At 37.6% G+C, this 25981-nt stretch overlaps 1 protein-coding gene across 1 annotated transcript in view; it reads right to left on the bottom strand.

Moving 5' to 3' along the window:
- FBN2 (fibrillin 2) overlaps window positions 1–25981 on the bottom strand; it is a 229160-nt gene that overhangs the window by 66161 nt on the left and 137018 nt on the right. Inside the window, exons 16-25 of the mRNA XM_004008653.5 lie at window positions 25222–25374; window positions 22794–22847; window positions 21114–21239; window positions 19058–19183; window positions 13754–13873; window positions 8293–8430; window positions 7670–7720; window positions 7080–7205; window positions 1462–1689; window positions 810–935 (exon numbers count right to left, since the gene is read on the bottom strand). Of these exons, the coding sequence (XP_004008702.2) occupies window positions 810–935; window positions 1462–1689; window positions 7080–7205; window positions 7670–7720; window positions 8293–8430; window positions 13754–13873; window positions 19058–19183; window positions 21114–21239; window positions 22794–22847; window positions 25222–25374 (1248 nt within the window). The remainder of the gene's footprint in view (window positions 1–809; window positions 936–1461; window positions 1690–7079; window positions 7206–7669; window positions 7721–8292; window positions 8431–13753; window positions 13874–19057; window positions 19184–21113; window positions 21240–22793; window positions 22848–25221; window positions 25375–25981) is intronic.

Raw genomic sequence — 25981 nt, 5'->3', positions numbered from 1 at the left:
GAAAGTCAGAAATTTGAGAGTGGAACTCGGGAGGAACAGAGGGCTAGAAACAGCCCCTTGGAGTCAGCTCGACAGAGGCCATCTAAAAAGTCATGGTGGCAAACGCAATTCTGAGAGGCAGGATGTGGAGAGACCAGAGGACTCTGGAAAATGCCAAAGGCAAGAAGAATCTGTGAAGATTAGAAAAGGAACATCAGAGTCATGACAGGACAATGGAAAGAGGGAAACAGCATGAAAAGAAAGAGAGACAAAAACCACAGAGAAGGTTTGACCAGAGATCAAGGAGAATAGGCACCAAGAGAAATAACTTTTGAACTTAGCAAAGGTGTTTTCCAAGAGGTTATACACACACACACACACACACACACACACACAGAGACACACTCAAGAAATTCTGATGTGCCTTCCAGATTCAGAGTGGTGAGGGGTACTGAGGACCACACTGGGACTGTGTGACATTGTGTGTGTGTGTGTGTGTGTATACATATATATATATACGCGGCAGAAGAAGGGAGAACAGCATTCAAAAGTGCACAAGGCTACAATGGGAAAGGAGAGGGTGGGATGAATTCAGAGAGTAGCATTAACATATACACCCTATCATGCGTAGAATAAAGCTAGTGGGAAGCTGCTGCATGGCACAGGGAGCTCAGCTCCGCGCTCTGTGATGAACTAGAGAGGTGGGATGGGGCGGTGGGTGGGAGGGAGGCTTCAGAGGGAGGGGACGTATGTATACATAGAGCAGTACTTTCAAAACAGCAGAAGAGAGAGAGCCAGGTTTGCCTAATACAACAGAAGAACAGTCTTACCTGTACAGTTCCTTTCCTCCATGTCCAGGGCAAAGCCACTATTGCAACGGCACTTGAAGCTCCCGATCGTATTCCTGCACTTTCCATAGGTGCACATCCCGGGAAACGCTTTGCACTCATTGATATCTACAAGCAGAACAGAGTCGGAATGTAGAGCTGGTCGAAACAAAAGAGGAGGTCCATCGTTTTACGTGAAGAACCTACCTTGATGGAAATTCATGTACTCAAGTGAGAATGGGGGGTGGTGTTAAAGTTGTAAGTGATTACACTGATGCCACACAGAAAGTTTCAGTTGTGGAAGGGTTTGTATTTGTAATGAAGTGTTCTGATCCCTTTACTTCTGACCGTTTGTTTTGTAAATTTAGGGGGCACAGAGAACTTTTTGCAACATCAGGGCTGCATCTCATCAGGCTATGCTGAGAAAAGCAGTGGTACAGTAGAAGGATATAAGAAAAGTGTTATCAGCTGTCCCAGTGTCTTCTCTGCAGTACCCTCTTGAATAGGGGATTTATGCTCCTGGGCCATAGGCTGGTTGTATGTTTTAACAAAGAAAATAAAGTGGGGGAACCAAACGTTTAGAGCAAAATCAAGCCTCAGAGAACATGGAAGGTGAGCTTTAGTGGGGAGGGACCCATGCGCTGCTGACAGTTACCTTTGTAAAACGGCCTCCCGGTAAGGACATCCCCTCTGTTAGCAAAGCCAGGCCCCCGGGGGCACAGGGTCTCATACTCTTTGCTGCCAAGTTTGGGGCACTCCTCACACTCGGTGCCCCAAGCTGCTCCGACCGCACAGCAGCAGGCATCCATGCGGAACTTCCCAGGTACAGGATGGATGCATTCGTCCTCATCCCACTTCAAGTAACACTGCTCCATGCGGATATCTACAGGGAGGGGGAACCACAGACTGAGGTCAAGCTGTCAGAGTCACTGAACATTCACATACCGATCACCTGCTTAGTCCCTCCCTGGCAGGACTGGTATCAGTTCTATCAGAGTAGTTTGTCTCTTTTGTTTGCAGAACATTTCCCATTTGCCTATGCAAGTCTCTTCTTGAAACTATCGCATATCCACAGCCACATTGAATTACTGTAGCAAAATTGAAGTAGTGACAAAATGTATTTAACCAAGGTATAAGGATGAAGAACATCCAATACATCCTCATAGAATGTTACAAAGGTGTCATTTGGAGTGATATTACTACTAAGAATTTATTTTGCTGAGTGATAACTGAAAATCAATGATATAAATTCATACATAGCATCATTTAGTTACTGAAGGCAATTTGATTTCATTAGTTATTTGATCATACTGTTGCTGTTGTTCAGTAGCTCAGTTGTATCCGACTATGCAACTCCATGGACTGCGGCACGCCAGGCCTCCCTATCTCTCACAATCTCCCAGAGCTTGCTCAAACTCATGTCCATTGAGCTGGTGATGCCATCCAACCATCTCATCCTCTGTCATCCCCTTCACCTCCTGCCCTCAATAGTTCCCATCACCAGGGCCTTTTCTAGTGAGTCAATTCCTCGCATCAGGTAAAAAAAGTATTGGAGTTTCAGCATCAGCATCAGTCCTTCCAATTAATATTCAGGACTGATTCGCTCTAGGATTGACCCATTAGATCTCCTTGCAGTCCAAGGGACTCTCAACAGTCTTTTCCAACACCACAGTTCAAAAGCATTGATTCTTTGGTGCTCAGCTCTCTTTACGGTCCCACTCTCACATCCATACGTAACTATTGGGAACACCAAAGCTTTGACTAAACGGACCCATGCTGGCAAAGCAATGTCTCTGCTTTTTAATATGATATCTAAGTTTGTCACAGCTTTTCTTCCAAGGAGTAAGCATCTTTTAATTTCATGGTTGCAGTTACCAACTGCAGTGATTTTGGAACCCAAGAAAATAGTCTGTCACTGTTTCCATTTTTTCCCCATTTATATGTCATGAAGTGATAGGACTGGACGCCATGATCTCAGTTTTTGAATGTTGAGTTTTAAGCCATACTGGTACTATTATTTTGTCATCTTCAAAAGGTACTTCACTTTTTCCTAAACTTTGGAGATAATTTAAAATTCCAAAAACAATTTTTCTTTATTACTGGACTTTGGATATTGCTAAACAATTCCATATGATTTTATAGTCATCAGTTCAGTTCACTTCAGTTGCTCAGTCGTGTCTGACTCTTTGCGACCCCATGAATCACAGCAGGCCAAGCCTCCCTGTCCATCACCAACTCCCAGAGTTCACTCAGACTCACGTCCATCGAGTCCGTGATGCCATCCAGCCATCTCATCCTTGGTCATCCCCTTCTCCTCCTGCCCCTAATCCCTCCCAGCATCAGAGTTTTTTCCAGTGAGTCAGCTCTTCGCATGAGGTGGCCAAAGTACTGGAGTTTCAGCTTTAGCATCATTCCTTCCAAAGAAATCCCAGGATAGATCTCCTTCAGAATGGACTGGTTGGATCTCCTTGCAGTCCAAGGGACCCTCAAGAGTCTTCTCCAACACCACACTTCAAAAGCATCAATTCTTCGGCGCTTGGCCTTCTTCACAGTCCAACTCTCACATCCATACATGACCACAGGAAAAACCATAGCCTTGACTAGACGGACCTTAGTTGGCAAAGTAATGTCTCTGCTTTTGAATATGCTATCTAGGTTGGTCATAACTTTTCTTCCAAGGAGTAAGCGTCTTTTAATTTCATGGCTGCAGTCACCATCTGCAGTGATTCTGGAGCCCCCCAAAATAAAGTCTGACACTGTTTCCACTGTTTCCCCATCTATTTGCCTTGAAGTGATGGGACCGGATGCCATGATCTTTTTTTTCTGAATGTTGAGCTTTAGGCCGACTTTTTCGCTCTCCTCTTTTACTTTCATCAAGAGGCTTTTTAGCTCCTCTTCACTTTCTGCCATAAGGGTGGTGTCATCTGCATATCTGAGGTGATTGATATTTCTCCCGGCAATCTTGATTCCAGCTTGTGTTTCTTCCAGTCCAGCGTTTCTCATGATGTACTCTGCATAGAAGTTAAATAAGCAGGGTGACAATATACAGCCTTGACGTACTCCTTTTCCTATTTGTAACCAGTCTGTTGTTCCATGTCCAGTTCTAACTTGCTTCCTGACCTGCATACAGATTTCTCAAGAGGCAGGTCAGGTGGTCTGGTATTCCCATCTCTTTTAGAATTTTCCACAGTTTATTGTGATCCACACAGTCAAAGGCTTTGGCATAGTCAATAAAGCAGAAATAGATGTTTTTTCTGGAACTCTCTTGCTTTTTCCATGATCCAGCGGATGTTGGCAATTTGATCTCTGGTTCCTCTGCCTTTTCTAAAACCAGCTTGAACGTCAGGGAGTTCACGGTTCATGTATTGCTGAAGCCTGGCTTGGAGAATTTTGAGCATTACTTTACTAGCATGTGAGACGAGTGCAATTGTGTGGTAGTTTGAGCATTCTTTGGCATTGCCTTTCTTGGGAATTGGAATGAAAGCTGACCTTTTCCAGTCCTGTGGCCACTGCTGAGTTTTCAAAATTTGCTGGCGTATTGTGTGCAGCACTTTCACAGCATCATCTTTCAGGATTTGAAATAGCTCAATTGGAATTCCATCACCTCCACTAGCTTTGTTCATAGTGATGCTTTCTAAGGCCCACTTGACTTCACATTCCAAGATGTCTGGTTCTAGATTAGTGATCACATCATCACGACTATCTGGGTCATGAAGATCTTTTTGTACAGTTCTTCCATGTATTCTTGCCACCTCTTCTTAATACCTTCTGCTTCTGTTAGGTCCATACCATTTCTGTCCTTTATCGAGCCCATCTTTGCATGAAATGTTCCCTTGGTATCTCTATTTTTCTTGAAGATATCTCTAGTCTTTCCCAATCTGTTGTTTCCCTCTATTTCTTTGCATTGATTGCTGAAGAAGGCTTTCTTATCTCTTCTTGCTATTCTTTGGAACTCTGCATTTAGATGCCTATATCTTTCCTTTTCTCCTTTGCTTTTCGCCTCTCTTCTTTTCACACCTATTTGTAAGGCCTCCTCAGACTACCATTTTTCTTTTTTGCATTTCTTTTCCATGGGGATGGTCTTGATCCCTGTCTCCTGCACAATGTCACAAACTTCATTCCATAGTTCATCAGGCACTCTGTCTATCAGATCTAGGCCCTTAAATCTATTTCTCACTTCCACTGTATAATCATAAGGGATTTGATTTAGGTCATACCTGAATGGTCTAGCGGTTTTCCCTACTTTCTTCAATTTAAGTCTGAATTTGGTAATAAGGAGTTCATGATATGAGCCACAGTCAGCTCCTGGTCTAGTTTTTGTTGACTGTATAGAGCTTTTCCATCTTTGGCTGCATAGAATATAATCAATCTGATTTCGGTGTTGACCATCTGGTGATGTCTATGTGTAGAGTCTTCTCTTGTGCAAACTCAATTTCAAATTCAAGCCTATGTAAAGCTATATTACAAACTAAAAAGTTATTGTTTCATAACCCATTGGGAAAAAATTCCTTAGGTAAATAAAAAATTGTTGAGACAACATAGAATTATTAGAAGTTTCTTTTTCAATCATGAAGCTTAACTTTAGTCACGGATGACACTGATAGATAAAGTCAGCTGCCTGGAAGGCTGCAGTCGATGGGGTCGCTAAGAGTCGGACACGACTCAGTGACTTCACTTTCCCTTTTACTTTCATTCATTGGAGAAGGAAATGGCAACCCATTCCAGGGTTCTTGCCTGGAGAATCCCAGGGACGGGGAAGCCTGGTGGGCTGCCATCTATGGGGTCGCATAGAGTCGGATATGACTGAAGTGACTTAGCAGCAGCAGCAGCAGCAGCAGGAATTTCTACAATACAGTGTTGATAGAAAGAGCTTCTTTATTTACAATCTTTTAGAAAATAGAGCATCAAGAATAGTTTAAACTCTGAAGATGGTAAAGGAAGGGACAAGATCAGTCAATGTGTGCACATAGAAGCCACAAAACTTTGCCATGACTCTCCCCACGGTCTTGTCTAGAAGCATAGCTGCAGCGGACTGCTGAATGTTAACTTCAAACACGAGTCTCCAATTTTTCTTCTATGTTTAACATATAAGGTATCTTATTACATTGACTCAGTGTAAAAGATTGAACAGGACTAAAACACCTGATTAAAAAACTTAAAATGTTTTTGTGTGCGTGTGAGTTTTTTAAAATACACCAGGCTCACAGAAGCCACTCAGCAGTGAGCAGCTCACTGGATGTGTGCTGAATGTGTGCTCACTCACTCAGTCAGGTCTGACTCTTTGCAACCCCGTGGACTGTATCCCACCAGGCCCCTCTGTCCATGCCATCTTCTAGGCAAGAACACTGGAGTGAGTCACCATTTCCTTCTCAGGGGATTTTCCTGACCCAAGAATTGAACCCACATCTCCTTCATCCCCTGCACTGGCAGGTGGATTCTTTGCCACTTGAGCCACCTAGGAAGGCTAGGTGTGTCAAAGTAGAAACTTGTAAATATGTTGGTATTTGTACACGCATGCTCATAGATGCGTTATTCACAACAGCCAAAAGGTGGATGCCACCCAAGTATCCATCAATAGGTAAGCAGACAAAAAAAAATGTGGTACATATGTACAATGGAACACCACTCAGTCTGAGAAAGCAGAGAAATACTGATAGATGCTGCAACAGTGATGAACTCTGGAGACACACTAAGTGAAACAAGCGAGTCACAGAAGGACAAACATCATATGATTCCTTTCATATGAGGCACTTAGAGTTGTCAAGTCCACAGAGACAGAAAGCAGAAGTATAGATACCAGGGGCTGGGAGAGGGGATAAACAGAAGTATCTAATAGGTTCAGAGTTTTCAGTTGGAGAAGAGGAATTTTGAGATTAATTTTTGAGCGGTACCAATTTTCTGTATTACACAGAAACCATTTCATTTAAAAGTGAAAGTGAAAGTCGCTCAGTCATGCCCAACTCTTTGCGACCCCATGGACTGTAGTCCATGGAATTCTCTGGGCCAGAATACTGGAGTGGGTAGCTTTTCCCTGCTCCAGGGGATCTTCCTGACTCAGGAATCGAATCGGGGTCTCCTGCATCGCAGGCCGATTCTTTACTAACTGAGCTATCGGGGAAGCCCATTTCATTTAAATTCATCCATTAAAAAAATATTCTGTATTGATTTCCTCCAAAATACTTTACTTAAAGCAAGTTTTCCAGCTATCAACCTAATACATTTGGTCAGGACACTCCAAAATAAGAAAATGTATGCTTGGTTCATGAATCTTACCCAAACACACACGGCCAGTTCCATCCAATGTAAGGCCTTCAGGGCACTCACAATGAAAAGATCCTCTGCTGTTGACACAGCGTCCATTTGGGCAGACGCCAGGAAACACCTCACACTCATTAACGTCTACAGGGAAACGAAGCAAGCAGAGGAATAAAGATGTCACTGATAGAAAAAGCAGGTGTGATCTTACTTCCTGTATAGCAGATTCATTCTGCAATCATGTGGATTATTACCTCAGTTAAGCAGATATATTTCACAACGAAGCTCCCGAGTCTCCTGGGTACCAGCTGTGAAAACTGCCACAGCCTTGCTCATCCATAAAACACAGCCGAGACAAGCTCTTTGCCAGCTGCTCTATGCCTTTAAGGCGAGGGATGAAAACTTACCCCACAGCATAAAGAGGAGAAATGGGAAACACAAAGCTGTTTCCTAAAAGTATTATTCTAAAACATTTGTTGACAACATAAGAGTATTTTTACTGAAATTCCAAGGTCTTTGAGAATGATAAGTATCTCCAAAGTATGGGAGAGAATGTCAATTTTAAATACTTTCCTAAAGATTCACAATGTTTTCAAGAACCTACTCACCTTCACAAGTAACACCTTTTATCCTGGCAAACCCTCTTGGGCAAGCTGTATCTGTGAGAACGAAGAACACATTTTTTTCCACATTATAAAAGAAAATACAACTGTCCTAAGCGCAACAAACAGAATAATGGAATCAAAATTGAACTAAATAAAAACCAAAATCCGGATTTTAGAGGCAAAGGACTCCGGCGGCCTATAAGCTGTGGTAACTCTATCAGTTTTGACCCATATTGAGATTCGCATAATTTTCCCTACAATTCCCCTTTATTTTTCACATTGTCAACTGAATCATAAGTAAACCAAAGACTTAAAGGAACGAGAGATCATTTTCTACTGGGACACATGCAAACAAGAATACTGGAGGATACTGATGTCATCCAGCAGCTAAATTCTAGTTGACTTCCTTCCTTGTCTAAAATATTCAGAAGGTCTGCTTATAGTAAGAGGATAAACCCAATACATATTTCAAGAAGTGAATACATTTTACCAGAAAAGATATCATATTAGGGAGGGCAATGACCTTATGGTGTTCCTGACTAGGTAAATATATAGAGAAAGAGGTGCTTAGTTGAGGAGGAAGCTTTCTGATGTGAAGCCCAGAATCCTAGTGGGCAGGCTCCTACCTAGCTCACACCGCTCACAGGGGCTCCCCCAGGCGGCCCCAAGCGTGGCGCAGCATTCGGATTTCAGAGTAGCTCCATTGATGTTGACCTCACAGCGGTTGTCCTGGATGTTGAGCCAACAGGTCCCTTTCAGGCTGTCTGAAAAGGAATAAGAAACAATGGGGAGTTCTCATCTCTGAAGAAAATATAACTCAGTTCTATACACCAAAAACATTATTTGATAGTATTAAAAAACAAAACTGTTATCGTAAAAACTTTTATATATGCTAGACACATTTACATGTACATGCATTTAAATGCATATTACATACATGTAAATGTCACATGATATTTGAATTAATACAATTATATATCTGAGTATTCTAGGAGCAGCTGCTACTGCCCAAGACTTCAATACTGGGATTTGCAAATAACAGCCCATGACTGTTATAAGATCATTACTTGTATGAAAAATACTTGTAAGATTTATTCTTTATGGCAAATACTTTGATATTTAAGATTTATCCAATGGCACTCTGCAAATAATCTCCTTCTCTCCCAATTCTCTACCAAATAAACCACACACAATGGTTCTTCTATTAGAGAGAAGCCAATTTTTCTCCAACTGAAGATAATCATTTGCTGAATAATTTGAAAAAAGAAATCTTTAAGATAAAAAAGGAAATAAAACCTTTAAAACCACCATTAAGACACACCATGGATATATTTGATGTATTTTCTTTCAGGATTTTTTCTATGGTATGTATGTACAGCTTTATCTCTAGTTCAAAATGTAATACATATTTATGATAAACTATTTGAAGAAATAGCAGAGAAAATAAAAGAACTACCTGTAACACTACCATCCAGACGCAACTACTCCTAACTTTTTAGACTATGTTTCCACACCCAATTTAATTTCCTCCTTAAACGATAGTTTAAAAAAAAAAGATTTTGAAACAGAGAAAAGGAATCCCAAGTTGACAAAGCAAATATTAACTGGGTAAAATAAGTCCTGTGATGATTCCCTTGCAGTACTGTGGATCTCAGTTTCTAGTGTGTAACATTACCAAGCTTCTTACTAAAATGCGGATTCATAAGTCTCCAGGTGTGTGGCCTAGGAGTCCGCATGTGAAAAGCTCCTGAGATGGTCTCTCTGCAGGTGATGTATAAAATGATTGAACAGAAAGCTTAATAGCATATTGCAGTCATAGACTTGGAAGACAATAAAGTAAAAACATATTCCTACAGCATTTATTTTATTTAAAACTCATTTAATAAAAAGGACCAATAAGGTTTTACAATAAAAACAATATAACCAGAAACACAGTAGGATTCTTTACCAACTGAGCCAGAGAAGCCCAAGAATACTGGAGTGGGTAGCTGATTGCCTCTCTAGGGGATCCTCCCAACCCAGGAATCAAACCTCAAGGGTAAAACAAAGGAAACACCTCTGTCCTTGACTGAATACAAAGAGCTATGGGGCAAGAATTTGGAGAAGAGATGGGTAGTCTGCTTTTTTCTATTTTGAGATTTAATTTGGATAAAAACTGTGCACAAATGAAACAGATTTGCTCATATGCATTTGTATCAGCTATCACATTATAACTTTTTTATAGGCTTAAACCTGCAAATTCCATAGCATAGAGGAAACAGTAATGATAGCATAAGGCTGCTGCTGCTGCTGCTAAGTCGCTTCAGTCGTGTCCAACTCTGTGCGACCCCATAGACAGCAGCCCACCAGGTTCCCCCATGCCTGGGATTCTCTAGGCAAGAATACTGGAGTGGGTTGCCATTTCCTTCTCCAATGTATGAAAGTGAAAAGTCAAAGTGAAGTCGCTCAGTCGTGTCCGACTCTTCGCTACCATGTATTTAAATGGTCTTTTAAGAACCGGGTTAATTACTGATTTATCACCTTGACTGTAGTCATTTTAAGATATACTGTGATAAATATTTACTAATATTTATTGAGGCAGCAACAAGCACTATTAAAGGCTTTCCATACATTAGTTTATTTACCCGTTAAAACAACCCTGTAAGATACAGACAACTTGTAGATGAGAAAACTGAGGCACAAGGGTCAACTAATTTACCAGAAGAAGGTCACCCAGCCAGGAGAGGGTCAGCGTCAAGATTCAAACTTGCATTGTATGATTTTAGAGGTCTCTTTCTGCAACTTAGTGCTTCTTTAGACTGGTATTGTATCAACACTGAAAACTCACAAAATCAATAGACATACATTCATACACGATCCATCTCTCCTTATTGTTTTTCCTTGTGTGTGTATAGGTATATATGTAACTACACACATATGCAGTCACAATATAGATGTAGTTATATAGTCAGAGGTTGGTTAAGCTCTCCAAAAAAATAAAGCAGGGTAAGCAGATAAGCTAGAGGCTATAAGAATAGTCAAAAAGAAAAATAATGGTGGCTTGGATTGGGGGTTGTTGAAATTGATGGTCAGAAGGGGTTGAAATATGGAAAAACTTTGAGTACAATCAACAGGATTTAGATGGATTCAACCTGCAGCTTGAAAAAAAAGTCATCAAAAATGACTCCAATTATAAAAATAGAGTTACAATTTGTCAAGACAGAACTGCTTCTAGGAGACCCAGATTTAAGCTGAAAGATAGAAATTTGGTTTTAGACATGCTGTTTGATATGCCAATTAGACACCCCAGTGGAGATACTATGCAGATAATTAGAAAGACAAGTCTGAAACTAGTGGAGAGATTAAGGCTAGAGAGAGAATTGTGAGAGTTAATGTAGAGGACATCTAAGCATGCATGTAAAACAGAGATGCAAAAACATCCAGGACCCCAAGACTGACCTGTGAGACATTTCCAACTGGATAGCAGGAGAAAATGAAAGATTTAACAAAGGAAATTGAAGAAAGAGGCCAGGAAAGTGAAAGCAGAAAAAGAGAAGGCCAAAAGGAAAAACTTCTGAGAGGGGATGTGTGATGAACTGTGTTAAATACTGTTAATAGACTAAGATGAGGAACAAGAATTGACCATTGGATTTTACAACAGAGAGGTCACTGCCCCTGTTGTGTCCATGAAATGTGAGGACAGAACTCAGATCCAAGCCAAAGATGAGGGACACTGGTACGGATTATGCAGAGCCATCAGATGGAAGCAGTGTAATGCAGGAAAGGTTAATCAAATATATTGTTTTATTATATTTCATCACTTCAGTCAGAAAATAATAATCTCTTCAAGCAGTCTAGGACAGCTGAAGATTGGTTTATGTTTACGAAGCTTGTAGAATATGTTCTAAATCCTGAAATATTCTTTGTATCTAACTAATTCATTTATGTTCCCATTTAATTTTAAATTCATAATTACATCAGGGGATTTTTATTCAGTTCTAAATTTAGAGATTTGGTTCCTACCAAGGGTCAATTTGCAGGCTAAACACTGATTAAAGCCATTTGACAGTCTTATTTTAAAAGTACATTCATACTATTTCTTATGTACATTTTACTATTTATTTTTAAAACTTGAATTGTTTTTAATGAAAAAAGCAGTTAAAATAATGTCTAAAATGTAAATATATTAAGTACATTTCTTTCTGAGCAGCTTTTGGCTGAGATACTCTAATCTTATCACAATGAATGAACACACATAATACACTGGCTTAGAAAAATATTGTGGGGTTTAGGTGTCCAACATAATAACTTGGAAATAAAATGTCTTTGTTTTTTTATTCATTAATAATTAACTACAAGGGTAAGAGGCCCAAAATCCCAGAAGTGTTTATGATGAAGCAAAAACTCTTAAGGTATCTTTGACGCCCAAGTGGCATACAGATTTAGTTTTCTGAGACACTAATTGACTAATGCTGAGTTTATTTCCTTTGCATAATAAAATGATTTTATCTCAGTTGGAAACTGTGGCTTAGCAAAAATATTTCTGCCTTACCAGATCCAATCCATATGTACTGCCCTCCACCCCCAACCAGGAATTCTGTGAGAAAAAAAGCAATGCCCTAGGCAGATGGCAGCCTATTTTCTAGTATGGAGAGCAGAGCAAGGCTCAAATTTCACCAGCTGTACCTCATTGGGAAATTGAGTGCTGGCATTTCCAAAGGGAAGGTTTTCATTGAAACTTTCGACTTCATCATTTCTCCTTCCTGTGACAAACAAGTACTCTAAGTATCCAGCTAAATACTGTTAGTATCAGATATAATATGGAAAATACTATTGTCTTTGGCAAACACTAAACTGAAAATTCATATTGAATAGATAACAAACAAAAACTGCCAATTTATTTGGCACTATGTAAAACTGTAACACCTCCCTAACTATTTGGAAATATATATTTAGTTCACTTTGAGATCCCACGGACAGAGGATCCTGGAAGGCTATAGTCCATAGGGTCTCAAGAGTCGGACACGACCTAGCAACTCAACCACCACCAAAAGTGGATACTAGGTAAAAACGTGAAGTACGTTTATCTAGTCAGTGTAGCCTTAGACACTAGAAGCAGGAAAGAACTGAGATTGGTTTTTTCTCTTACATAAACTGAAGAGTTGCTTATAGTAATGTTATAATAGATCTGACTATTTCATTTTATTTATGGCCTACTGCCTTTTATCAATGGAGAAGGAAATGGCACCCCACTCTAGTACTCTTGCCTGGAGAATCCCATGGAGGGAGGAGCCTGGTAGGCTACAGTCCATGGGGTTGCGGAGAGTCGGACATGACTGAGTGACTTCACTTCACTCACTTCATACTTTATCACTGGAGAAGGAAATGGCAACCCACTCCAGTATTCTTGCCTGGAGAATCCCATGGACAGAGAAGCTTGGTGGGTCGTGGTCCATGGGGTCGCAGAGAGTCGGACACGACTGGAGTGACTGAGCACGCACACACGCCTTCATCAAGAACTGACCTTCTATGTTTTGAGATACATTGAAACATTAGTCCTGGAAGTTTTCAAATCTTTCTCTCTTAGAGATTTTCCAAAGCAAGAATTCTTTGGCATTCATAAAGTTATGATTGATAGAAGAAATTTTTTAAAAACCAACAAATTCTTTCTATTTGTTTAAAGTTTCAACTCTTCAAGTTCTTGTCCTGTTAACTGAGTCCAAATGTGATCATATTTTTGTTTACCATTGAAGGTTGTTTATAAAAAGTATGCAGTAAGGATTTGATTGTATTGCTGCCTGAGGCATTCCTGGGGAATGAATATAAATATGTGTGTGGTATGGAAACGCTTATAACTTATGGTATTATATATATATATATATATACTTACACAAAAAGAATGCTTCCTAGAATCTAACAAAATGTAAGAGTCTGTCTAGTTTATACTATCATGTTTTGCTCCTACCTGGATAACAAGAGAAAACAACTGAAGTAACTCCTAAATTATTAGCTTCCTGTGATCATGTACTGTTTACCCACAGTAAGTCCTGGTGTCTCTGCTTATCTTTGGAGTGAAACTGAAACATCGGCACCACGCACAGATCTTACCAATACAGATCAATCCTGTCGAGCTGAGTTTGCTGCCAGGAGAACATTCACAATTGAAAGATCCAAGGTTGTTCCTGCAGGCCCCATTGACACATGGGTTGCTTTCACATTCATTTATATCTACAATCCAGAAGGAAAAGATTCTGTTAGAGCTGCCATGTGTTTCTGGAAAATATTATTCCAACAAGCCACGCTATGCCAGAACGTCTGGTAAACTTGGCTCTTGTAATTTTAATATGGATCTATGAGGCATAAAGTGAACGGGGAATGGAGACGTGCATTTTACAGTGCGGATACACATGTGCACAGCTGGGCGACTCAGCAGGACTACAGGAATCAGCCTGTTTTGAAAGGGTTCAGTATCTTTACTGTTTCACTACAACTTTTCATAAATTGGATTAATTTTCTCTGGAAATGAGATATAATTTTCCTGTGGGAAATTCGAATCCTGATTCCATGAAAGCAACATATTCCTAGGTGCAATGAGTACTGTGCACAAAGATGACTGTTTCTGTCATTGGTGATTCCATGAGGTTTTGGAAGAATTTAAAAAGCCTATAGAAGAGACAACACATCACAATCCTGGTTTTAATTCCAAACTCCTGGATACAAATCAGAAAATAAGGGATGAAACTTTAACACCAGGTATAGCCTTCTCTTCCAGCCCTTATACACCTTTCTGTTCACATTTCCATGTTTGGTTTGAGACATTTCAAAAAATATTTATTTATTTATTTGGCTGCATTCGGTCTTAAGTTCATGTTGCATGTGAGAACTTAGTTCCCCAACTTGGGATGGAACTCACATCCCCTGCATTGGAAGGCAATGAGTTCTTAACCACTGGACCACCAGGTAAGTTCTAGTGTGAGACATTTTAGGGCACAACTGATTGTATTAAAATAAAAAAAAAGAGGAAAAATAAACTTTTAATTGTATTAAATAGATTTTTACTATCATTGATTTGAGTCTGAAGTCAAATTGCATATCGTAATCTAAACAATTCCTGTCGATGGTCAGAAGTATGATGGAATTAGAGTAAGCCTATATTCTCAAGTAGTGACTAAACAAGATGTTAAACCAATAAAGTTAAATAGTTTAACACAAGTTAATTAAAAATAAATACAAGATTTAGCTAAACTACTAAAAACAATACCAAAGACTGACTTTCAGTATAAATTAAACCACTCAATTTAAGGAAAAGATACTCAGATTTCTTTCTATAACTGGTTAATTATCTGAAACAGGTCAACATACTTTAAGACACCCTTTTGTTGAATACTACCGTTTCTGAATTCACCACAGTATTTATTATTTTTTTCTAAACACCTCTTTGAACTAAATAGGAATATTATACTGAGGAAAACATGCAAATAACTAGAAGATCATAACGTTTACTCTTGAACATCTCAAGTCAAATATAAACTAAATTGGTTCTGAAAAGGAAGGGCTCATTGCTAATTTTCAAGTCTGTAGACTTGAAATGCAAACTTAAAAATCCATGTGGAAAATAGTTATGTTTCCTCTTTGCTGTTTCAAAACTACCAAATAAATACCCAGGTATTTAATGGATTCTTGATGTAGAAATTGTTTTTAAGAAATATAAATGCATCTTTCTTTCAGGTCCTTTGTAGCAAGAAAGCCTCCTAAAAATATAAGAGCAGGTTTTGTAAATACAGCACAGATTTGGAATGAAAACATCTACTCCAGAGTACTAAATTTAAAAGAAAAAACCACAATGTAAAAACAAATCAGATAGCCAAAAAAGCAGCAGATACTTAATCTGAAGACAGACTATATATCACCTATTAATTTAATCTGTTAAGAACCTTCCCCAAAGGAAAAATGTCAATTTCATCAATGTGCAAAATCCTGACTTTATATTAAGCAATTATGAACTCAAAAGCTATAAACACATGCAATGACAGCTACAGATATCAACTGTTTAATTTTTCTTTAAATACACTGTTTTTATGTTATAAATGTCATGGAACCAGGAACTGAAACAGTTCACTGTACATTCCTGGAAATAAACTTCAAAGCACATCTGGTTTACATTTAACTAGTTATGTCACTGGAAACACAATCTAAACCACAGCGCTTGCTGTAAAAATTTTAACTTTCACAGACTCTCAGAGCTCAAACAAAAAAAGTAAAATAAATTTTTGTAACTTTGGTTTGAATTATCAGAGAAACTTGATTACTGCTTTTTAATACATACTTAAAATAGACTGTTGAAAACATGAATGACAAGTAAAATTAGTGCATATAGCAAATATATAGAGAGAAAGCTAGAATTGACAATGAATTGGCTAATAACTCCCTGCCTAGTCTTTGGAAATTAGTTTAGAAAGAATAGCATGCAGAGAACTGCTTCAGGCACACAAATTTATCGTGTGAATGCAAGGCTGGAAATAAGGAGGACACTCAAGGGAAAAAGATTTCCATGGCCTTCAGGTCTATTTCTTTTTTGCAAAACACTTAATAAAATGCAAATAACTTAATAGTGGGATGAAAGCATAGAAATAACACTTATCTGGTTAAGTTTTTCACAATAAATCATTTTTATTTCCACCAATGTCATAAGGTTAGAACCCAAATATTTCTCTATCGTTTCTCGTTTATTTACATAACATGAACTTCTCTCTTACAAATGTCAGATATAAAACATATTTCATATTAAAGAAAAGGCTAGTTTATCAGGAACAATTATTCTTTGGCAAAATAAATAAAGACCATGCTTTTAAACCATCACTGCTTCTTGAATTGGTATTACTATGCATTAATACTTATGTAATCATCTAATGTCATACTGGTGCTTCCCTGGTGGCTCAGCTGGTACAGAATCCACCTGCAATGCAGGAGACCCCGGTTTGATTCCTGGGTTGGGAAAATCCCCTGAAGAAGGGATAGGCTACCCACTCCAGTATTCTTGGGCTTCCCTGGTAGCTCAGATGGTAAAGAATCTGCCTGCAGAGTGGGAGACTTGGGTTTGATCCCTGATTTGGGAAGATTCCTCTGAAGGAGGGCATGGCAACCCACTCCAGTATTCTTACCTGGAAAATCCCCATGGACAGAGGAGCCTGCAGGGCTACAGTCCGTGGGGTCACAAAGAATTGGACGCAACTGAGTGATTAAACATAGCAATGCCATACTATTAAACACCACTCTTCACTTTATCACCTAAGTAGGTGAATCCCTTTTATTTATGCTTTGATATTTCACCTCTTAGTATGCTTCAAGTTCAAAATGGAAGCAATATGCTATAAATATTGACAATCTGGTATTCAAACCAAACTGACCAAAGGGAATCAGACACCATCCATATAGCTCCCTGTTGTGTCTCCCCTACAATGGCACAAAAGGGTACTATCACTGGACAGGGAAACCAGTTCTCAGAGTCATCAGCTTCTCAGTTAAATGAAGATGAAATCCTAAGTAATTATTGCTTTCAGAGCTTCCTGACATTTAACAATAGATAACCCCGATAGGCAATAGATAAAACTGAAAAAGGGCAGTGGGAAGGAGGTGCAGAAAGTCAGGAATAAAAACAAAAGGAAACACAATTGCTGAAATCCCTTCTCCTACCCTCCCAAAAAACTCACGGAGTAAACTCATGGTGTGGAATTCTTTTTATTTTACAAAAAGCATTTCTCATGGCAATTCTGAAGGATAAAAGGTGTTGAGTGGAGGGGGCTCACGTTCAGTCACGTCCTATTCTTTGCAAACCTTCGGATTGCATCCTGCCAGGCCCCTCTGTCCATAGGATTTTTTAGGCTAACGAACTGGAGTGGTTTGCCACTTCCTACTCCAGGGGATCTTCCTGACCCAGGAATAACCTGTATTTCCTGCATCTCTTGTATTGCAGGCGGATTCTTTACCCCTAAGCCATTGGAGAAGCCCAAGGAGTGGCTAAGGGTGCTAAAAGACAAAAACTCTGTGTGTATACACTTGGGAAGCTTGGACTAATGAAGAAAGATACTAAGAGAAAAAAAATACTAACAGATGTCTCTGCTCATCTATGGACAAGATGAATGAATCTTCAAGTACTTTAGTCAGGAATGGAAAGTATGCTTCCCTTTGAGGAGCTCCTGAAAAAGGTGTGGACAGGAGGGGAACTCAACAGTTATCCGAACTAAGTTTAGAAAAACTGCATTTTATACTGAGGTTTTCATTTTTCTTTCCTTTTTTTCTCTCTTCAGGCTAATTACTGTTTTTCACTGGTCCCTCAACTTCAATCCAAACTCAGAATTGCACTTTGTAATTGCATTTCATTGACTTCAGCTGAGTCGTCTGTATTTTGGCATCTTGTTTGAGTCCTAATTTGTTTCTGTCCATAAGAATGCTTTGAAGTTAAACAACAGAAAAAGAGAATGTTAACAACTTTTTGCATAATATTACTATTGCAGTTTCCTTGGCTATGAAGTTACCAGGAAACAAATACTTTAATAGATAAAAAAGGGCTATTCCAAATAACTAAAGATGAAATCTTTTTTAAGTTACTATTCAGAAGTAGTTACTGGATTTGAGAATGTCATGGGATACTTCTGTAGGCCCACACAGTGCAACTGAAAAGGAACAGACCAGTAGTCATACAGCAAATTATCCTGAAATACACAGTACTTTGATCAAGGAACAGGAATAGAATTGAAGATACTCATAGCTTAGCTAGTATCTCACTGAAAATGGGGCCTTTCTGAAGCATTTAACTTATTCATATAACTTCCACTGCAGAAAAATGAGCTTAAAAGAAAAGGAAGGTTTTTTAAACAGCAATTCATGATCCTTAAATCCAAGTCATAACTTAAATTTTCAAAGGGAAAGGACAATTTTCTTGGACTATAAATTTCATTTAGGTGACCATTTTTACTCAGGCCTCAAGTATAGGTTGGCCTATTTTCTGGGCCAACCTCTGAGGTCTTTCAATCATTTCATAAATAAAATGCCTAAGAGGTGACTTGGTTGTGAGTTCAGGTTCTCCTAGGCTAATATGTTACATTAGTTTTAAAAAGGGAAAACCAAACAAAAATCTGATATTTTATCAGCAAGTGAAACAAACTGACTTCTTTCACTTACTTTCATTAACTTCAAAATGTGTGCTGATATTTCTTCTGAATGGGACAAAACTGATGGTATTTATAAACTGGGCTAGATGCAAGCTATTTCTAAAACTGGCAGATTAGCTGAGATTGTAAAATTTAAAACATATTCAAACAACATTCTTTTTGCTCTATTGCTTCATAATGTACTTGAGGTTCATGCATATTAAGATGCTTACTACTCACAATGAAGAAAAGTGGCTCTCACCTTCACACGTCTCTGTCTCAGTCCTGAACACATAGCCAGGCGGGCAGGTGCAGCTGTAGCTCCCAGGTGTGTTTCGGCACAGACCATTGTCACACAGCAGTCTGTTTACTAGGCACTCATCAATGTCTGGAAGCCACCGTTGGAAGACAGGAGGCACACATAGAGAAACGAACAGTACAGTGTTCAAAATGTTTTAATTTCGTTATTTGTTTTTCTTCCTCATCCCATACCTTACTCTGTCTCTTTGTACCCAAAGCACATTCCTTGGCCCTAAGCAAAATACATTTTACTCAAATGGAACAATCCTGTGCTTCCTTTTAAGATGTTCTGAAGTCCTTGGGATGTGTGTTAATGCTTTGGAAAAGGCACATTGCCACTTTGTCCTCCATTTACTTGTTGACCTGCAGCAGTATTACAGTTTAAGCATCATTATAGTCTTCCCCAAGATTATACACTTTATCAAGAGGCCAAATCACAGTTTATTTATCCATCGATACATGCTGTGGGTTGAAATGCGTCTCTCAAAAAATATTTTGAATCCCTAACTCCCAGTACCTCAGAATGTGACCTAATTTAGAAACAGGATTATTAAGTAGAGTAATCACACTAAAATAAGATCCTTTGGGTAGGTTGTATTCCCCTATAGGTATGGACACCAACGACTGCAATACAAGGGAAATTATGGCCCAGGGACAGACACATACAGAGGGAAGCTGATGTGAAGATGCACAGGGGAAAGACAGACATGTGGCTAGAGTAATGCATCTAAAAACTGAGCCATGCTGAAGACTGCCTGCAAACACCCGAGCCTGGAAAAGGAAAAGAGGATTCTCCCACCGAGCCCCTCTCCCCTAGAAGAGGAAAGGAAGGATTTTCCCCTAGAGAGAGCATGGTCCCACTGACACCTCGATTTTGCACTTTCGACTCCCAAACTATAACATTGATTCCCATTGTTTTAAGTAACCCCATTTTGGGTACTTTGTTAGGGCACACCTAAGTAAACTAAAATAGAAATTTGTTTTATTATTTTCAAAATCATTATAATTGTATTAAAATTATGTATGTACCTACTTTAAAGAGTTGAGCATTGCCATGAACTGTGTTCAGTGTGTGAATGTTCATTGAATTTCCTTGTTTTCAGTAGGGTACCCATGAGCTCAGCTGTACTTAGATGCTATCCTGGAAGTGACTTTGCTTTTAGGGAATAAAAACTAGGTGGTTTGCATAGTTTTGTAAGTGTCCAACAATCTCTGGCTGGGGCCCTTGCCAGTAGGTATCAAAATCTATTTTAAGTGCATGATATTTAATATAAATTTATACATCCATTGTATGTGTATCTTCAACCCAAGGTGAGATGGATATATAGTAACATATATCAGTAATAAAACTCAAAACCATAAACATGGAAAAATATATTTCTTTCTAATCATAATCATCAAGACTTGTATTTGAGTCATTAGTGGTAGATGTAAAAATTATTATATATAATGAAGGATCAATTAACATTCATTTTATAAAAGTGGACTCAAGTGCTCTGCCGGAAAAATCTAGATTTTTCACAAATTCCTGAATATAAGAATTATGTACTTGAAGTTTTTCAAAATTTCCTTATAAATTTACAAAAGGAAATATCCATCTCATCATATCTGGATATGTTGCAGCAATTGACTATTTCTTTCCAAGTCAACCTGTAATATTTAATTTTCTTAATGTAGTATATTATCCATACATACCACCTTGTAAATTTTTGAATCCCATTTCCTAATAAAGTATTATAGGATTAAGATAGATGCAGATAAAACAGGCCAGTAATTGACTATATGTCCATTCATCTGGGGAAAAAACCTAATTTAAATATTAATACTAAGTTGTGCACTAAAAAGTCTGTTACTGTTTAACAGTATTTGATTCCAATATTTTTATATCCCTATACTAAAAAGGAAACAGGAGAAACTGTAAGACCTCTAGGTTCACGCACTTATTTATAGTTTGATTCCTATGATCCACGGGATTAAACTACACAAAAGGCTCCTGCATAATAAAACCAATAACTTACCAACACAATTTCTTCCAGAGGCATCTGGTTCATAGCCACTGTTGCAATTACACCGGTAACTACCACGTAGATTTTCACAAATTCCATTGGCACATATATCAGGATCCAGAGCACACTCATTGATATCTGCATTAAATGTTCAAAGTTTAATGCTCACAGTCACTCACTGTCTGTTGATACATGTATGTCCAGTAAAGATCACTCAAAACACATAGTGTTTAACCCTGCAACCCTTCAATTTGCTGTTGTTCAGAAAGAGAAAGGAAATGAATATAAGGAGTGAGAATAAAATCAAGAGATATGGGACACTTCCCTGGTAAAAATGAAAAGTGAAGGGAACTGGCAGAAATTCAAAGAATTAAGCCATGTAATGTGCTGGCATTTATGATAAAATTAATAAAGAAATTTATAGGCTGTTGGCTCAAAACCCAAAGGAAAACTCAATTTGATAGGTACTATAACCATCTAATTAAAAGGCAAAGATTTATTAGGATTTCTATATAATTTTATGGTTCCAAAGGCATGGAATATTTCTATTTTATTATCATTTTTTATAGTCAACTAAGCAATATGATACTTAGTAAATGTTTCTCCTTGTTGATAAGTTGAAATTGATGGAGAGGTCAGTTCACATGTGGATGTTTGAGAACACAATGTTTTGCAAGCCATGAGCAGGACTACTCTCTGTCACGATAGGAAGTGGGAATGATGTGCTTATAAGAGAAGCCACTAAGTTCCAACGGGGCAGCTGGCTCTGCTGGGGAGGCAATGATGAAAGGGAATAAAAAATGGTGTGAAACAAAATTTTGGTCACTATGCTCAAATTTTAACAGTAACTATTGTTTTCTAGAATTTAGGAAGCCTTAAATATTCCAGAAATGTCAGTCTTTGGGTTTTTGAGAGAAGCAACTTTGTAAAAGTTTGCTTTTTTATTCTTGTTTCTGATATTCTTTGCAAAGATGTGATGTTTACTGTCAATTAATCTATAATTTGTCTAAAGTCTCATCAAATATGAAAGTAGAGGAATATTTATGCAAACTAAAGGTGAAGAGCACCCTACAGTTTTATTTAAAAAAACAAAAGATACTATATTAACATATAAGAGAACTTTAAAAGTATAAACACATATGTACTTAATATTCAAATTCCATATTGGAATTTTGTTTACCATAGTGCTAAATTTAAAAGAAGAAAACTTCATTGAAACTTTGTACTTCTATAGGTGGATAGAAACATTTTAGTATATTCCTAGCCATAAATAGTCAATTTATTTTTAGGGCAGTATGTCTCAAATATCTCTTAAAGATCCATATCAAATACCTCTTACAGATTATTTTTGTTTAAACTATGTTAGTGTGATTATTTTACATTTTTTCTTCAAACTGACTCCCTTTTTTTTTAACCAACTGCAGCTTCTTCTTCAGCAAGGTATCCATAAAATCATGCCTGTAATTTGTTAGTGACATTTTTAATACCACATTTAATTATTTATCTACTAAGCATAAAAATGAACATCTACATACTGCTTAATATCATCTAGCTTTTAACCACTCTTCTAGAAGAAAATTTATCTTACTACATTACATGGATATATTTTATAATATAAATATATCATATCTATAATATAATAATAATAAAGATATGCAACAATTATTATAAGATTGAGAATTGAATAGTTACCTCTTCCATCCACAGTGATACCTACTCCACTACTACAAAGGCCATGGAATTCAGCTGTAAGATAAAAACACACAGAGAAATCAAAAGCTCTAAATTATATCCGTTTCATACACAAGTCACTTTCATGACTCCAAAACTATCATTAAAAAGAATTATCTGAAATAACTTAAAATTGAAAACAAATCACAATTTTCTAGCACATAATTATCTTAAGAGTTCCAAAATCAGAGATAAGCATAAAAAAGTAAAAAAAAAAAAACAAAAATGTGATTATCACCTTAAATATCATTAATATATTGATACATATTACAAACATTTTCTACTTATGGAAACTTAAAAAAAATCTAAATTGTATTATAGAGATTGGTTTTAAGCTTTTTTTTTCTTCTCTCAATAGTAACAGGAAACATATATAATAAGTAGCATTTACTATGTGATATGCCTGATACTGTTCTAGCATTTTGAATCTAATAATTTATTTAATCCTCTCAATACCACTAACTAGATCCTGTTTTTTCCCTCTTTTATAGCCAAGAAAGTTGGAATAGAGATGGGAAGTAATATGCTCAGATCACAGAGTTATAAGTCGGGGAGTAGGCTTAGGCCCTCTGTATTCTAAAACAGGCATTTCATGTAATAGCCCATTTAATAGATTAATATTTTTTCTCAGTTATGTGGATGTATTACACTCGTTCAATCTCTTATTGATGAAATTAGGTTTGTTCAACTTTTGGCAATTACTGATATAATAAATAATACAAATTTCAAAATATCACTAGGTTAATCTCTTAGAAGTAAAACTGCCCCAAGTGTATGCTTCTTCCTGATAGTGTTCCTCTCCCAAAATATCCCAGGTTACATTTTCAGCAGCAGTGTATTGGTACAACCTTCCCAACACTGGGGAGAATCAATCATTTTTACCAATCTATAAAACAAAAATGACACTTTAAAAATTTTCTTTTAATTTTAAACAGATTAGGCATCTTTTATGCGGCACTCTTATCACCGGCACTTCTGCTTTGTGAAGTTTTGTGCACACTGTACTTTTTTCTATACAGGATTTCAACTTTGCCTATTGATTAATGTAAATTCCTTATAAATTAAGGAAAATATTTTTCTAATTCATACACGTATGTTACTCTTTGGGGCCTGTTTTGAGAGTCCTTTATCATTACAAGATAACAAAAAATTTGCATCTTCTACAAAAAAGTTATTTTGCAACATTTAATATAGGGAGCTACCTTCATATTTTTCCAATATTTATCAATAATATTCATTACTTTTAGTTCAATTTGTTCTTACTGATCTAAAATGTCACCTTTATTGTATTCTATAATCCCATTTCTATTTACAATTGTTCCTAGACTCATTTTATTAGTTCACTGATCCTTTTATCTAGTCTAGTGATCAATTTTTCTTCTTCTTTCATAATAAGCATAATTCACTTAGATATATCAAGATACTTCATTAACTCCTTTTTTAAAAAAAATGTCATACTCAGTAATTCTTCCAGAGGGATGCTAACAGACTTTCTAAGGTTTGAGCAGTCCATTGAGTATTTTTTAACAGAATTACTAGCCACTTCCTTTGCTAGAATGCATTTCTTCCATTTTCTACCTAGGAAATTCTGATTTTTTTTTTTTTTGAGACCAAAGTAAGTATGCATCCTGCTTTGCAGTCTTTCCCAGTCTCCCCAGGAACTGCTCCTTCCTTTGTGCTCTCCTGGTTGCTTAGGCTTCTTTTCAAGGCAGCAATCATACTAAATAGTAATTTATATATTTGCCTACCTATACTTTCAACTCTTCTTGGCTTTAAAGGGAAAAGAAATAAGAGAGACTGTGTTTGAGTCCCTGCTGTACTTACAATTCGATACAGTTTTCATAAAAATGTGAATAACCAGTCACAGAATAGCCAAATTAAACCATTTAATGTGCCTGTAACATATGGTAACATTCAGAAAGAAATTTATGACTTTCTGGAACTACTGATAGATTCCTCATAGACCAAACTTCTATAGACTACATCCTAATACCATTTTGCATGAAAATTAAAAATAAATAAAATCAGGTTCTCATGAACTTATCATAACCTTGAAAACGGTAAGTAAATTTTATGCTATTTATCATCAGAATGATGAGAGATGAAAGACTTTGAGGCTAGCATATTCACATAAAGAATCTGGTTTAACGGTCATAATTGGATCATAAGATAAATTTTCCTATTCACTATGTGCTCTCTTTCCCTAGAGATCGTAAGTAAATATAAGCCAGATCTTAATATATGCCTCACATATCAACACAGATTTGAATTTCTTTCCTTTCGTTAAAGATAGACAAAACACTTCAGAGTCGAGGTACTCTTTGACCCACTATCTAATGTTAGCTTAGACAGATTGCTTTTCAGGTACGGAACTGGCAAAGGTGTCTACCTGAGTTTTTAGCAGGGCATGGCTGGCAGGGCTCTCCAAAACCATAGTCTGGATTGGCACAGCAGCATTCAGACTTGGTCACGGCGCCGGGGAAGGGCCGCACACACACGCCCTTCTTGATCCCACCGTAGCATGTACTACGCATGTGCGTGTCTGAGGAGAAAACAATGACTTGAGATAGTGATATAGAGACAAAGAGATTTCAAAACAGAAGGATTCTTGTAACTTAAGTGGCCAGTATATGGGAAGCTCTGGATAGCATCTGCCACTTCTCTCTTTCTTTGTATCTTCAGCATCTCATAGCATTAGGAGATCAACAAATGTTTATTATGAGAAGGAAAGAATAAATGCATACGAACCATTTTTTTCTCCAATAATTTTTACGCGTTACACAAGCATCAATTATCCCGCTTATCCTCACAGGCCCCTCATTGACCCAGGTATATTTCCACAGCTATAAACAAGACTTAGACCTCTAATCACTGACTATACTTCATATTATTTCTATTTTAGAAGTTCTTATGAACAATGAAATGCTGTGCAGTTAGACTATCTTGCGATGACCCTGTTGGTGATGAAATTTCTCTCTTCAGATTTCTGAGATAGGAAGCCTGTCTTTTCAAGCCCCAGTTCACTGTTGCAGCTATGATTTCTTTCTTTATTTTGGGCTATGCTGGGTCTCCACTGCTGTGTCGGCTTTTCTCTAGTTATCGAGAGTGGGGGCTACTCTAGTCGTGATGCATGGGCTTCGCATTTGCAG

The sequence above is a fragment of the Ovis aries genome, chromosome 5 (assembly GCF_016772045.2).
Source record: "Ovis aries strain OAR_USU_Benz2616 breed Rambouillet chromosome 5, ARS-UI_Ramb_v3.0, whole genome shotgun sequence".
NCBI classification, from domain to species: Eukaryota; Metazoa; Chordata; class Mammalia; order Artiodactyla; family Bovidae; genus Ovis; species Ovis aries.
The sequence above is the reverse complement of the archived record's forward strand: the minus strand, read 5'-3'. Positions and strand labels throughout refer to the sequence as shown.